General features: G+C 44.8%; 1 protein-coding gene across 3 annotated transcripts in view; it reads right to left on the bottom strand.

The window, feature by feature from the left end:
* LOC121006119 (WASH complex subunit 2A-like) overlaps positions 1 to 14,786 on the bottom strand; it is a 131,883-nt gene that overhangs the window by 25,575 nt on the left and 91,522 nt on the right. For all 3 annotated transcript variants that reach the window (XM_040439047.1, XM_040439049.1, XM_040439048.1), the window contains exons 21-24: positions 13,613 to 13,753; positions 3,136 to 3,318; positions 2,733 to 2,858; positions 1,300 to 1,401 (exon numbers count right to left, since the gene is read on the bottom strand). In XM_040439047.1, coding sequence (XP_040294981.1) covers positions 1,300 to 1,401; positions 2,733 to 2,858; positions 3,136 to 3,318; positions 13,613 to 13,753 — 552 coding nt within the window. The remainder of the gene's footprint in view (positions 1 to 1,299; positions 1,402 to 2,732; positions 2,859 to 3,135; positions 3,319 to 13,612; positions 13,754 to 14,786) is intronic.

Genomic DNA, 14,786 nt, shown 5'->3' with positions numbered 1-14,786 from the left:
TTTCTGCCCGAGGTCACCAAACATGATATCCTGAACGGATTTTGGGTCTTTGGATTCGTCTAGCTTCATGGTCGCACGAACCGCTTTTATTAAAGCTTCCGTATCATCCGGGGAAAAAAGTGGCCTGCCCGTGGATTCTTCATCCTGGGACGAGTCTGGGCTATCCAGGATTTCTCCTGTATCACTATCTTCTAAGGGATCCGAGTCAGATTTATTAGCTGTGCCTGATCTGGTTCCAAGGGAGCTCGAGGCTACAGAGGGGAAGCTCTTTTTGAAATCTTTCAAAGAATCCGAGACCTCTGTCTTCACCATCTCCCTAATACTCTGCAAAAGGGATGGGGACTCCTCCTCCACTAGTTTCTCAATGCAATGTTGACATAATTTTTTCGACCAAGAGGTGGCAAGTTTCTTTTTACAGACGGCACATTCCTTCCCTCTGGTTTTTGAAATTGCCTTTCTAGGGCCCTCTTTTATAGTCTAAAAAGCAAGAAAGAAAAGAGGGAAAGGAGATTTAGCCTGACTAAAAACAACAAGTGATGGGGAATGATCCCCCTTACCCCACCAGGAGTACCAGTCTGCATTCATGACCCTCCTGTTGATCGGCGCGTTGGGCACTCTCCTCCTCCATACCGCTGTGGGGTAGAGTGACTCCCAGGATCCAAAAAATCCGGCTTCCTATAAGGCTGGCTGGGCTGCTGCTGACCGTGCGCCTCCTGTGGGTTCGATTCCCTCGGTCGGGTCCTGCTGAAACCATCTGCGGCCCTAAGTAGGAGAAGCACTTCCTACTTCCGGAACGCACGCTACATGCGTTCCAAATACCGGAAGTCTCGACGCAGAGACCGGATCTCGCTTGGATCGAAAGATTTTGTCTCCCCAGAGAAGGATGGTGAGGAGGAGGCCCCGGCCCGCCTGAACACTGTCAGGAGGGACCGGTGTGTCGGACGCACCTCTCATTGCGGCCGGGACTGCAGAGTAGCGGCAGCGCAGCGTAAGCCAGACCCCAGCAGCAGCACCAGACTCCGGCCGGCGGCTCCTAGAGGAGACTTACGCCGGAACAGGTAACCCCACTTCGAACTAATTCTCAGGGGCCCTGCAGCCTAACCTTCTTCTTTTCTCCACGAACCGTCCCTGTCTAGGACAGGAAACAGGAACTGGTGGTCTTGGGGCCATGCTCCTCCTTATGAGCTCTCCACGAAAGTTCCTGTTTCCTGTCCTGGATGGAGGCGGTCTCTCAAGGGTGCTGTCATGGGCGTAAGGGAAATTCCCAATTATTCATATATTATGTATATAAATACTTACTGGGGGAATTTTCGGCTTAGCTGATCTGAAGAGGTCCTCATTGTCATCCTCACAAAACAATCCTGCTCCCGTTGAGAGTTTGGTGCTTTTGGGTCTCTCGGACTGAAACACAAGCCAAACATTTTCTTCAGTTTACTTTTAACATTCAGGTCATGGTTTAGTGTCCCTTAAAGAGTTGGTACCAAGATCAAAACTTATCCTCTAGCTACAGAATGGGGCCTGAACATATGACCAATGGGAGTCCGAGAGCTAGGACCTCCGCTGAACCCAGGGGCAGAGTTCTTGATTTCTCTGAATGAATGGCGCGGTGGTTAAGCATGCACGTCGAGGTCCATTCATTGTCTATGGCACTGGTGGAGATAGCCGCCTATTCGACTACTCGTATGCAGCCGTTTCTGTCATCCTACAGAGAATGAATGGAGGGACATGCATGCTTGTCATGGCTCTATTCATTTAAAGGGGTTGTCCAAGTTATATTTATTGATGACCTATCCTCAGGATAGTTCATCAATATCAGATCGGCGGGGGATCAGCTGTTTAAAGAGAAAGCGCGTGCCGTGCCAGCGCTGCCTCCTCTTCATTGTTTACCTGCTTGCCATCGCATCTGCAGTGGTGAGCAGGTGTAATTGCACCCAAGCAGTCCCATTCATTTCAATGGGACAGCTCGTTCCTATAAACTTCTATAGGACCAGCCCTGTACCTCACATGGATCCAGAGATCTCCCCATTCATTGCTCCAATTGTTCTGCTAGATTTCTTTCAGGCTGGCAGCTTAGGGAAGGGGGCATGTCCTTTCTGCTATAGCTCTTTCCCCGTAACTGCCATGGCTTCTGACAGTTGTAGATTCACACTGAGCATGTGTGACCACCTCAGTGAGGTGGACAAGAAATAAGCAAAATAACAAACAGCAGGTGGCGCTATACATTTTAAGTACAATTTTATTGAAAAGCTCAGTAGCTATACAACATTTTTCATTACATGCAATTACAAAATTATTCAGATCCAGGTGCTGATTTGAAAAAATTAGAATATTTTAAGAGTAACTACACTTTTTGGAAAATTTTGATATGTCACATGGACATATCAAAAGTGTTGATCGGCAGGTTCCCAGGGCTGCGACCCTCACCAATCTCTAGAACGAAGAGTCAGATGCGCTTAGCCGAGCGCTGCTTCTCCTTGCTCCTGAGCGCGGGAGTGAACAAGGTCTCAATAGAAAGTCTAGGTCTTCACTACTGTGCTCAGCGCTCGGCTCAGAGCTTCTGACTCTCAGAGCTGGGACCCCTACCGATCAACACTTTTGATATTTCTCTATGACATATCAAACATTTTAATAAAGTGTAGTTACTCTTTAACTACTTTGTGCGAACACCTTTCTACTGATGCTAGTGAGAACCTATCTGTATGAAGATCTCCACACAAAGTTAAACCACTTACTGATTTTTTATTGGCAAACAGATCGACATCTGGGTCATTATCCTTCTGTAGCTCTTGACTGAAGAGAAGTTCCTCATCTTGAAACACTCCTGTGCTCTTCCACTGACCGCTTTTATCCACAGAGTCCTAAAAATGTTTTAAACAGGTGACTGTTCTGTGCTTAACTACGTTTCCAATATACTCGGGAGAGGTTTCTACGTCCATCATGAACACAGCGCATTACCATACTTCTGTTTTTCAATTTATTTCCTTTATATGCCAACATATAGGATCCCGAGTTTTAACCCCTAGTCCCCAACATCTATATTCCCGTCAGATCTAGGATTGTGACCTGACTGCATCGCATTACTGCCGCTGATCAAGGAAGCATGCCCACATACAAGAACACAATACCCCTGCTTACCTTCACAGTGCCATGCTGTATAATATTAACGGCAAACTGATCTTCCATGTCATCCTCTTCGTCTCCAAAGAGACTCAGTACGTTTTTACTTTTCATCTTGCTGGCTTGCTTGGCAGGTTGTGGTGGTGATGATGATGCAAACAAATCCTCGCCATCTGACTCCTCAAAAGGAACTGGTTTTACCTGATAGAGGTGAAAAAAACAACAACAAAGAAATGTGTAAAAAAACACAGAATTTACAAAGAAGATGTAAAATTGTGAAATTTACGGTGCACCCGCTTTTCTTTTAAACGCAAACACGTTCAACTGAAATAAAATTAAGGGTGTCATTAAGGTAGATCAGCAGCTTACACAAGTTGGATTTCTTACTTACGGTACTTAGAGAGCGATGTATATGTAGATGATGTTGTAGGCTATGTTGGCAGCAAAATGAATATATGTTAGGACCGCGCTACAATATTGGGTAGAAAAATGCACAGTTTATAATTTCTCAGGTGTTCCTTTCAACTCGATCCTCAGTTGAACTCCTTCTTCATCACCAACACTTCAACCTCTATACCGACCAGCAGTAAGCAACTCGTATATATTCTCCTTCTTCCGCAATACCAGAGCATTCTCTTTACCAGCAGGTCTGCCCTATGTTGATTTCCTTTTTGAAGGAAAGGTGGCTGTGTTTTAATCTGGTATTGCGGAAGAAGGAGAATATATACGAGTTGCTTACTGCTGGTTGGTATAGAGGTCGAAGTGATGGTGATGAAGAAGGAGATCAACTGAGGATCGAGTTGAAAGGAACACCTGAGGATTTATAAACTGTGCATTTTTCTACCCAATATTGTAGCGCGGTCCTAACATATATTCATTTTGCTGACTATTTTGGAAGTGTGGACCTATCTTCCATTGTTTTAGGACTGCAGCTGGTAATACGGAAAGAGACACTTTTTTGTTCATTAAGCATATGTTGGCAGCAAGCCACAGTGTAAGTCATGCCCATGAGTCTTCAAAGGGCATGACCTGCTGCATGTGCACTTAAGCCTCTAGGAGCAACGGGATTGTTGGCATTGCTCTTAGAGGTTCTGCTCTCTCTGCGCTTTAATTGACAGGGCCAGGTGTGATAACTTTACACTGGCGCGGGTGCAGCAGTTGCAGAGAGACCAGAGTCTCTCGGTCTAACGGTAACGCCCCCTCCTTTGCATATAGTAAAACCTTATTAAGTTTTAATATATGCAAATTGGCCTCTAGGAGCAATGGGGGCGTTGCCATTACACCTAGAGGCTCTGCTCTTTCTGCAACTGCTGTGCCTTCTGCACATTGATTGACAGTGCCAGGCAGGGAAAATGTCATCACACCGGGCCCTAACTTCTCGCACGATTAAGAACATAATTGTTCGAAACGCGTCAACTGTTAACTGCTGTCTTGGTGAAGGGACTGTATCTGCGAGTTACTGCTGTGTTAGGAAATAAAGCGCATTTGAAAATTTGAAGTGCTGGATTTACTTTCTTGGATTTCTACGAATGGACTTACTTGGCCCTAATCCGTGCACAGGATTCATTATGAGGAGGTGAGCTGGTAAATCTCTATTTATGTGGACCAGCACAGATGCCTTCAGCTGCCAAGTGCACATGTAACAGGTCAGCCAGTGTCATGGGTACAAATCTGCTGACAAATGCCCTTTAACTCCTTAAGGACACAGCCTTATTTCACCTTAAGGACCAGGCCATTTTTTGCAAATCTGACCAATGTCACTTTAAGTGGTGATAACTTTAAAACACTTTGACTTATCCAGGCCATTCTGAGATAGTTTTTTCGTCACATATTGTACTTCATGACACTGGTAAAATGAAGTAAAAAAAATTCATTTTTATTTATAAAAAAATACCAAATTTAGCAAAAATTTGAAAAAAATAGCAAATTTCCATATTTCAAATTCTCTACTTCTATAATACATAGTAATACCACCAAAAATAGTTATTACTTTAAATTCCCCATATGTCTACTTCATGTTTGGATCATTTTGGGAATGATATTTTCTTTTTTGGGGATGTTACAAGGCTTAGAAGTTTAGAAGCAAATCTTGAAATTTTTCAGAAATTTTCAAAAACCCAATTTTTAGGGACCAGTTCAGGTCTGAAGTCACTTTGTGAGGCTTACATAATAGAAACCACCCAAAAATGACCCCATTCTAGAAACTACACCCTCAAGGTATTCAAAACTGATTTTAGAAACTTTGTTAACCCTTTAGGTGTTCCACAAGAACTAATGGAAAATAGAGAAACAATTTAAAAATTTCACTTTTTTGGCAGATTTTCCATTTTAACATATTTTTTACTTTTACAAAGCAAGGGTTAACAAAAAGCCAAAGAAAACTCAATATTTATGGCCCTGATTTTGTAGTTTACAGAAACACCCCATATGTGGTCGTAAACCGCTGTACGGGCACACAGCAGGGCGCAGAAGGGAAGGAATGCCATACGGTTTTTGGAAGGCAGGTTTTGCTGGACTGTTTTTTTTTGACACCATGTCCCATTTGAAGCCCCCCTGATGCACCCCTAGAGTAGAAACTCCATGAAAGTGACCCCATCTAAAACTACACCCCTCAAGGTATTCAAAACTGATTTTACAAACGTCGTTAACCCTTTAGGTGTTCCACAAGAATTAATGGAAAATAGAGATACAATTTCAAAATTTCACTTTTTTGGCAGATTTTCCATTTTAACATATTTTTTACTTTTACAAAGCAAGGGTTAACAGCCAAAGAAAACTCAATATTTATGGCCCTGATTCTGTAGTTTACAGAAACACCCCATATGTGGTCATAAACTACTGTACGGGCACACGGCAGGGCGCAGAAGGAAAGGAATGCCACATGGTTTTTGGAAGGCAGATTTTGCTGGACTGTTTTTTTGACACCATGTCCCATTTGAAGCCCCCCTGATGCACCCCTAGAGTAGAAACTCCAAAAAAGTGACCCCATTTTAGAAACTACGGGATAGGGTGGAAGTTTTGTTGGTACTAGTTTAGGGTACATGTGATTTTTGGTTGCTCTACATTACACTTTTTGTGAGGCAAGAAAACAAGAAATAGCTGTTTTGGCACCGTTTATATTTTTTGTTATTTACAACATTCATCTGACAGGTTAGATCATGTGGTATTTTTAGAGAGCCGGTCGATACGGACGCGGCGATACCTAATATGTATACTTTTTTTTTATTTATGTAAGTTTCACACATTGATTTCATTTTTTAAGCAAAAAAAAAATCATGTTTTAGTGTTTCCATAGTCTGAGAGCCATAATTTTTTCAGTTTTTGAGCGATTACCTTGGGTAGGGTATGATTTTTGCGGGATGAGATGACGGTTTTATTGTCACTATTTTGGGGTGCGTGTGACTTTTTGATCGCTTGCTATTACACATTTTGTGATGTAAGGTGACAAAAAATGGTTTATTTAGCACAGTTTTTTTTTTTTTTTACGGTGTTCATCTGAGGGGTTAAGTCATGTGATATTTTTATAGAGCCCGTTGATACGAACGCGGCGATACCCAATATGTATCCATTTTTTTTTATTTATGTAAGTTTTACACAATAACAGCTTTTTTAAAACAAAAAAAATAATGTTTTAGTGTCTCCATATTCTGAGCCATAGGTTTTTTTTTTTGGGCGATTGTCTCAGGTAACGGCTCATTTATTGCGGGATGAGGTGACGGTTAGATTGGTACTATTTTGGTGGGCAAACGCCTTTTTGATCGCTTGCTGTTGTGATGTAAGGTGACAATTTTTTTTTTATTTAGCACAGTTTTTATTTTTTATGGTGTTCATCTGAGAGGTTAGGTCATGTGATATGTTTATAGAGCCGGTCGATACGGACGCGGCGATACCTAATATGTATACTTTTTTTTTTACCAATTTTTTTTTACTTTATTTGGGGGAAAATTACGTTTTTGTTTATTTTACTTGAAACTTTTAATTTTTTGGGGGGAAAACTTTATTTTTTCAACTTTTTTTTTCACTTAATTTTTTTCCCCACTTTGGGACTTAAACTTTTGGGGGTCTAATCCTTTACAATGCATTCCAATACTTCTGTATTGGAATGAATTGGCTGTATGAGTAATACTGTGTGTATTACTCATACAACTTCCAGGGCCTGTGAGATCCTGGGGGCTGCGCGGCGGTGATCAGAAATACACAGGGCATGCAGGTACGCCCTGTGTCCTTAAGTACCAGGACATAAGGGCGTACCTGTACGCCCTGTGTCCTGAAGAGGTTAAAGAGAATGTGTCTCAGAAAATGACCTATTATTTAAATCCCATTTTTATGTTTAACATATTTTTTAAGAATTTCTGATGGTTAAACAAAAACCATAGAATCCTGCAGTTTTCACACTGGCCTCTAAGCCTAATAGGCGTCACTTCTTGGTCTGTACAGATCCTTTACTTCAGTTACCTGCTTCTCTATACACAGAGGTGATATCATTACAGGCAGGATTAGCATGACAGATAAGACAGGATCCCCAATTCACAATAGGTGATTGTCAGAGCTTATCTATCCTTTACTTGTACAATGACCTCTGCACAGAGCATGCCTAGAAAACTCTCCCATAGAAGTCAATGAGAGGTCCCCTCCTGACCATCGTGTCCTATGGACCATGGGGCTGCCGTAAAGCAGTTTCCTTTATGCTTTCTAAATGCTGTTAAGAACGGCTTAGGCAAGATGGCCGTCCCCATAGTAATGATCAGGAAATAGAATAAATACATCTGTAATCAGAAATAAAAAGGGATTACAAAAAAGGATGTGTCACTATCTGGTTTTAACTGGTATATAACATTTTTGGTGACACACTTCCTTTAAAAGTTAAACTACCGGTATGTGTGACCTGGGTATGTGTGACCCAGTGACATGACACATGGGTTACACGTCAATGACTGGCTGCAGCGACCACGAGACCTGCGTCTAACTGGACGCTGACGTGGAGAGACCCGAGACCTGCAGCGCCCAGAGCGATCGATGCTGCCATAACCCAGAGGCGGGAATTAGGCAACTATGATTTCCACCACGGGTCCAGCCATTCGGGGGGGGGGGGTCTGCATAAAAGGCCCCCGGGGTGAACAATCCCTTTAAGGGTATATCTACATCTGCAAAGGCAGGTTTTGGCAGGAGCCTAAACAGAAGATACCAGCAAAAAAATAAAATAAAAGATGAAATACAGAGAGGTTAGAATCTCAAGACGGAAACAAGCCTATGGGGACCCAGAAGGGAAAAGAACCAAACCGGGCCCAAAGAAGCAGCTGTCATACAGAGCATGTGCGGTCAGAGATGCCATAAGTAGCTTCCCCAGAGGGAACCGGCCAGCTAGATGGTCTAAGAATCATTGTGTCAGGGACTCCAAGCAGGATTACCCAGTCAGAGGCTCAAGTAGGGTCCACAGAACTGGACCACATGAGGACAATAATAGCCAGATTTTCAAAGTAAAAATGAAATGTAGCAACCATAGGGGAAAAAAAACATCAGCCATGGTTAACCACCCATCCCAAGTGTAGCGACTAGCATACTGTATAACACTGTCCCGGAAGGGGCAAGTACAGCACCCTGGATTTTGTAAAAGAATCGCCAGACATCCATATGTCAGAAAAGGATGCAGAAGTCGGCAGGGGAAGCTGGGAGAGACTACACTGACATGTAGAAACCAGCTACCAGCAGAGCACAATGAAACCCCCAAGGAAGGGGGAAGAAACTGACAGGTGCAGACAACAGCAAGGCCCAAGCAAACGGCATTTCTGTCATGTAGCACAACTAATCAGAGAACATAAGGGAGTACCAAGAACGTCCAGACCATGGGAGAACTACGGGACCATGTCCGATGCCAGAGCAAGCAGTAGAAAATTCTACCCACCAAGTAGGTCTGTGGCGCTCACTAGTCCTGTCACAGCCATCATAGAGCACATCCAGCAATGACCCGAAAACTGCAGTAGCGGCTGGTGCTCACAATGCTGCGTATCCCTGCAGGAAAGAGCATCCAGTAGTGATCCAGGTACTCTGCAAGGACTGGGCCATGTAACTCTGAAAACAAAGCAGAGAGGCAGTAGCAAAAACGAGAGTACTCCATCCATGAAATGCGGTAACGCAGCTGTGCGGAATACAGGAGTAGTTTATAGGTTGACGAAAAACAAACCTAGCATGATAGCCAAAAACCTGCCCATGGCGGAGGGAGTGTGGTCGTCTGGTGCATAACAGGACTGAGAAGTCCTGTTAAATAGTGCGTCAAGCAATAAAGTAAAAATCATGCCTAGTACAGGGGCAATGAGAAGACGTGCACCCAGAGGGCCTGGTTCAGGAGGTACTGCACCAAGTGTCAGATCTGAACAGGCCAGCCATATACTGGATCTAACTATTGCAACTCTACTCCGCCCAAGAAGGAGGGAACATATGGTTACCAGGTACATAATACAACCAGGATCGTTTGTCGGATGCAGCGCCTTGAGATAGTACAAGTAAACCGCATGACGGTAATGGGGTGCCAGATGCATACTAGAACCAGAAAAGAGTGATGAATACAGCGTCTGGGGATGGTACCATCATGCCACAAGAAGAGGGGCCACATAGAGCCAGGAAAGGGTAATGCAGGAGCCGTATGCGCCACAGATTGTACCAATAGGGCACAGCACTTGGAGATACTACAAATACTCCGCCTGAGAATAGGAGTAATCTGGCTGCATGGTGCACACTATAATGAGAGTGGAGACATGGCTACAGCATCCGGAAATGGTATAGGTACTCCGCTTGATAAAGAAGTAGTATGACTGCGTGATGTACACTAGAACCAGACAGGTGTAATAGCTACAGCATTTGGAAATGGTACAGGTACTCTACCCAATAAAGGAGTAATACGGCTGTGTAGTGCAGACTAAAACCAGACAGGTGTAATGGCTACAGCATCTGGAGATGGTACAGGTGCTCCACCTAAGAAAGGAGCAATGTGGCAGCATGGTGCACACTAGAACCAGACAGGTGCAATGGCTACAGCATCAGAAGATGGCATCTGTACTTTGCCTGAGAAAGGAGAAATACGGCTGCATGGTGCACACTAGAACCAGACAGGTATAATGGCTACAGCCTCTGAAGATGGTAAAGGTACTTCACCTAATAAAGGAGTAATGTGGCTACATGGTGCACACTAGTACCAGACAGGTGAAATGGCTATAGCATCTAAAGATGGTACAGGTACTCCGCTTGATAAGGGAGTAATATGGTTGCGTGGTGCACACTAGCACCAGGATGGTGTATTGGCTACAGCGTCTGGAGAAGTAATACGGTGGCCTGGAACACTCTTGGACTAGGGGGGTGTGTTGACTATAGCCACTGGTAGTGAAATTACTCCAACTGAAAAGGAGATACCTTGGAACCAGGAAAGTCTGCTGGATACAGCATTTGGCAGTGGTACGAGTACCCCCCTGTGAAGGTTAAGGAGTACGTACCTGGGACACCACATAGGTGTGCTGGCTTGCTAAACACGGTGGCGGGTAAAGCACCACCTACTGAAGAGGCGGCAAGCTGACTTACCTGTGTGGATAATTACCTGTAACCAGGGGAGTGCCATCTGAAAATACACTAAAGGGGATACCAACCCTGGAGAGGAGAGGCTCCTCAGTGGACATTTGCCTTTGACCACCCCAAGAGATACTGTATGGTGGAAGACCGCCTGATGCTCTGTTCCAAGTTAGAATCGGTGCACAGGAGTCCCCCGATGAGGTAGAAGAAACCTGAGGCGTTTCCCTCAGTGTTAGTCCCGTCCTGGGAGTAAACCAGGATGCAGGGGATGAGCGGGACCTATGAGTGGAGACCCTAGGCCGCTATTGGACTCTGCCCCCTGATATGGAATGAGGCAGCAAGCTAAGAACTCGGATGCTGCAGCATGAGGGCAGGGAAGATCGCCATAATACCATCATAGCTGAGAATAGGTGCAGGCTACGGTGGAGGTGAGGGACCCACATGGGGAGGTGACCCCTGAACAGAGTTTTGGGTAACGCGACTGAGCCCAGGATCCAGTTACTGCATGCAGGCCAGCCAGGCCGATAGCACAGCATCCCCCAGCCACCACAGGAGCAGATGCAACCCAGGGGGAGAGATGGAGGGCAAGGGGACCTGCCACAACATGAACCACCGAACAGGGGCCCAAGATAATACGTCACACCAATGACGCTACATGCAGAGACCTCTAGAAGGCCATGAGGGAGGCAACACCCCTAGAAAAAAAACAGGAAGCCAGAAAAAAATGAAGTGAAAGAGTTTGGCCTAGTCCAGGCAAAAGCAGGGGGCTAAAGTAGATAGTGTAGCTGAAAATGAGGGACACCCAGCGGACTGAAGCTTCAGGGTGCTGGGAAGCAAAAAAAAAGCTCCAAAAGGCTACAAAAAAGGGTATGCACGAAAAGGGGGTCAAAGCGACCCCTACTGGTGAGAAAAATGACCCAATAGAACCCATGGATGGCAGGGGAAAAATAAAGATAAGAAAATCGGAAAACAGATGCAGCCTTGTCACAGCCGGAGCAGGGGACTAAAGTAGATGCCACAGTCGAAAATGAAGCACCCTAAGCGGGCGGACACCGCGGGACCTGGGGAGGGGAGGAAGGAATGCCCTGAGGGGGGAAGGAAGGGGAGGTCATAGCGACCCCAATATAGAAAGAAAATGAGCCACACAGAGATACTGGATGCCAGGAAAAAGGCGGGAACTGGCGCGGCCTAGTCCAGGCACAAGTTGGGGACTAGAATAAATAGGAGGCCGAGGAAGGGAAGGACGGCCAGGGAAGAGGGGACCCCGGTTGTGTATGGATGGATGGGAGGGAAGGAGTCCCTAACTAGGGTAGGGAGCATACTCACCATCTGGCGTCTTCGGGCGCCGCAGGGTCACCCCTTCGGTAAAGTCGCACTACACTCACCTAAAGAATTATTAGGGACACCTGTTCTATTTCTCATTAATGCAATTATCTAGTCAACCAATCACATGGCAGTTGCTTCAATGCATTCAGGGGTGTGGTCCTGGTCAAGACAATCTCCTGAACTCCAAACTGAATGTCAGAATGTGAAAGAAAGGTGATTTAAGCAATTTTGAGCGTGGCATGGTTGTTGGTGCCATTTCACAATCTGCTCAGTTACTGGGATTTTCACGCACAACCATTTCTAGGTTTTACAAAGAATGGTGTGAAAAGGGAAAAACATCCAGTATGCGGCAGTCCTGTGGGCAAAAATGCCTTGTGGATGCTAGAGGTCAGAGGAGAATGGGCCGACTGATTCAAGCTGATAGAAGAGCAACGTTGACTGAAATAACCACTCGTTACAACCGAGGTATGCAGCAAAGCATTTGTGAAGCCACAACACGCACAACCTTGAGGTGGATGGGCTACAACAGCAGAAGGCCCCACCGGGTACCACTCATCTCCACTACAAATAGGAAAAAGAGGCTACAATTTGCACGAGCTCACCAAAATTGGACTGTTGAAGACTGGAAAAATGTTGCCTGGTCTGATGAGTCTCGATTTCTGTTGAGACATTCAAATGGTAGAGTCCGAATTTGGCGTAAACAGAATGAGAACATGTATCCATCCTCTGATGACTACTTCCAGCAGGATAATTCACCATGTCACAAAGCTCGAATCATTTCAAATTGGTTTCTTGAACATGACAATGAGTTCACTGTACTAAAATGGCCCCCACAGTCACCAGATCTCAACCCAATAGTGCATCTTTGGATGTGGTGGAACGGGAGCTTTGTGCCCTGGATGTGCATCCCTCAAATCTCCATCAACTGCAAGATGCTATCCTATCAATATGGGCCAACATTTCTAAAGAATGCTATCAGCACCTTGTTGAATCAATGCCACGTAGAATTAAGGCAGTTCTGAAGGCAAAAGGGGGTCCAACACCCTATTAGTATGGTGTTCCTAATAATTCTTTAGGTGAGTGTAGAGTGGGATTAACGGTGCTCCACTGCGGATGCAGTAATGGGGGACTGGATGACAGGCGAGGTACCGAGGTACGCACCCGCAGGAGGTGCTACTAAAGTGTACCTCTACGATGAAGACCCCCTGCTGCATGATAAAACCTGCACCTGTAAAGTGAAGAGAAAAAATAAAGAAAAAAGCAAAAAAGGAACAGCAAGACCTGCAGGAGAAGAGCAGGTTGTGTCTGCCTCCTACAGACACTAGACTAAAGCTGTTTAGCCTAGTGTCTGTGGAGAGGATATAGCCCACCTGGGCGGAGCCAACCTTTTTAATATCTAGTGTTGCCTCCTAGTGGGAGCTGGGCGTGTATACCCACGGTGCTGTGTCCCTTAATGACATTAACGAGAAACCTCTGGATCCTCTTGCCTTCTGGGGAAACAACAGGATGCCGACATCCAACAAGTTTTCTTAGATTGCAGCCCGAGGGCACGACTTACACCATAGCCATCTTTTTCACCTATTTTAGATAAAAACAAAACAAAACTGCTTACCATATTATTATCTTGTACTGGAGGCAATGTTTCCTCCACAGCTTGGACTTTTCCTTTAGGTTCGGCTTTCTTATCTGTATCATCAGCTAAGGATGCCTTCCCATTTTCTTCTTTCACAGGAACAGGTGTCTTTGGCTGTTCCTGTCAGAAAAAATGCTTTGAGTACAAAATATATCCAACATACGGTGCCGTGTGACTGGCAATATTCAGATTTTTTTTTTCTTCTATTTTGTTAAGAAAATAGCTAGTTGGTCATTCACTGAAATTTGCAATTTTAGGCAACGGACAAAATGATGATCACATTATATCAAGTCTGGGGAATTTATCATGAGGGGAATATTTTACATCAGTTTTTCTTGAGTCTGTGTTGGACTACAGGGAGTGCAGAATTATTAGGCAAATTAGTATTTTGACCACATCATCCTCTTTATGCATGTTGTCTTACTCCAAGCTGTATAGGCTCGAAAGCCTACTACCAATTAAGCATATTAGGTGATGTGCATCTCTGTAATGAGAAGGGGTGTGGTCTAATGACATCAACACCCTATATTAGGTGTGCATAATTATTAGGCAACTTCCTTTCCTTTGGCAAAATGGGTCAAAAGAAGGACTTGACAGGCTCAGAAAAGTCAAAAATAGTGAGATATCTTGCAGAGGGATGCAGCACTCTTAAAGTTGCAAAGCTAATGAAGCGTGATCATCGAACAATCAAGCGTTTCATTCAAAATAGTCAACAGGGTCGCAAGAAGCGTGTGGAAAAACCAAGGCGCAAAATAACTGCACATGAACTGAGAAAAGTCAAGCGTGCAGCTGCCAAGATGCCACTTGCCACCAGTTTGGCCATATTTCAGAGCTGCAACATCACTGGAGTGCCCAAAAGCACAAGGTGTGCAATACTCAGAGACATGGCCAAGGTAAGAAAGGCTGTAAGACGACCACCACTGAACAAGACACACAAGCTGAAACGTCAAGACTGGGCCAAGAAATATCTCAAGACTGATTTTTCTAAGGTTTTATGGACTGATGAAATGAGAGTGAGTCTTGATGGGCCAGATGGATGGGCCCGTGGCTGGATTGGTAAAGGGCAGAGAGCTCCAGTCCGACTCAGACGCCAGCGAGGTGGAGTACTGGTTTGGGCTGGTATCATCAAAGATGAGCTTTTGGGGCCTTTTCG

Source organism: Bufo bufo, chromosome 6, assembly GCF_905171765.1.
Source record: "Bufo bufo chromosome 6, aBufBuf1.1, whole genome shotgun sequence".
Lineage (NCBI taxonomy): Eukaryota > Metazoa > Chordata > Amphibia > Anura > Bufonidae > Bufo > Bufo bufo.
Note: the sequence above shows the minus strand (reverse complement) of the source record. Positions and strands in the feature narration are given on the sequence as shown.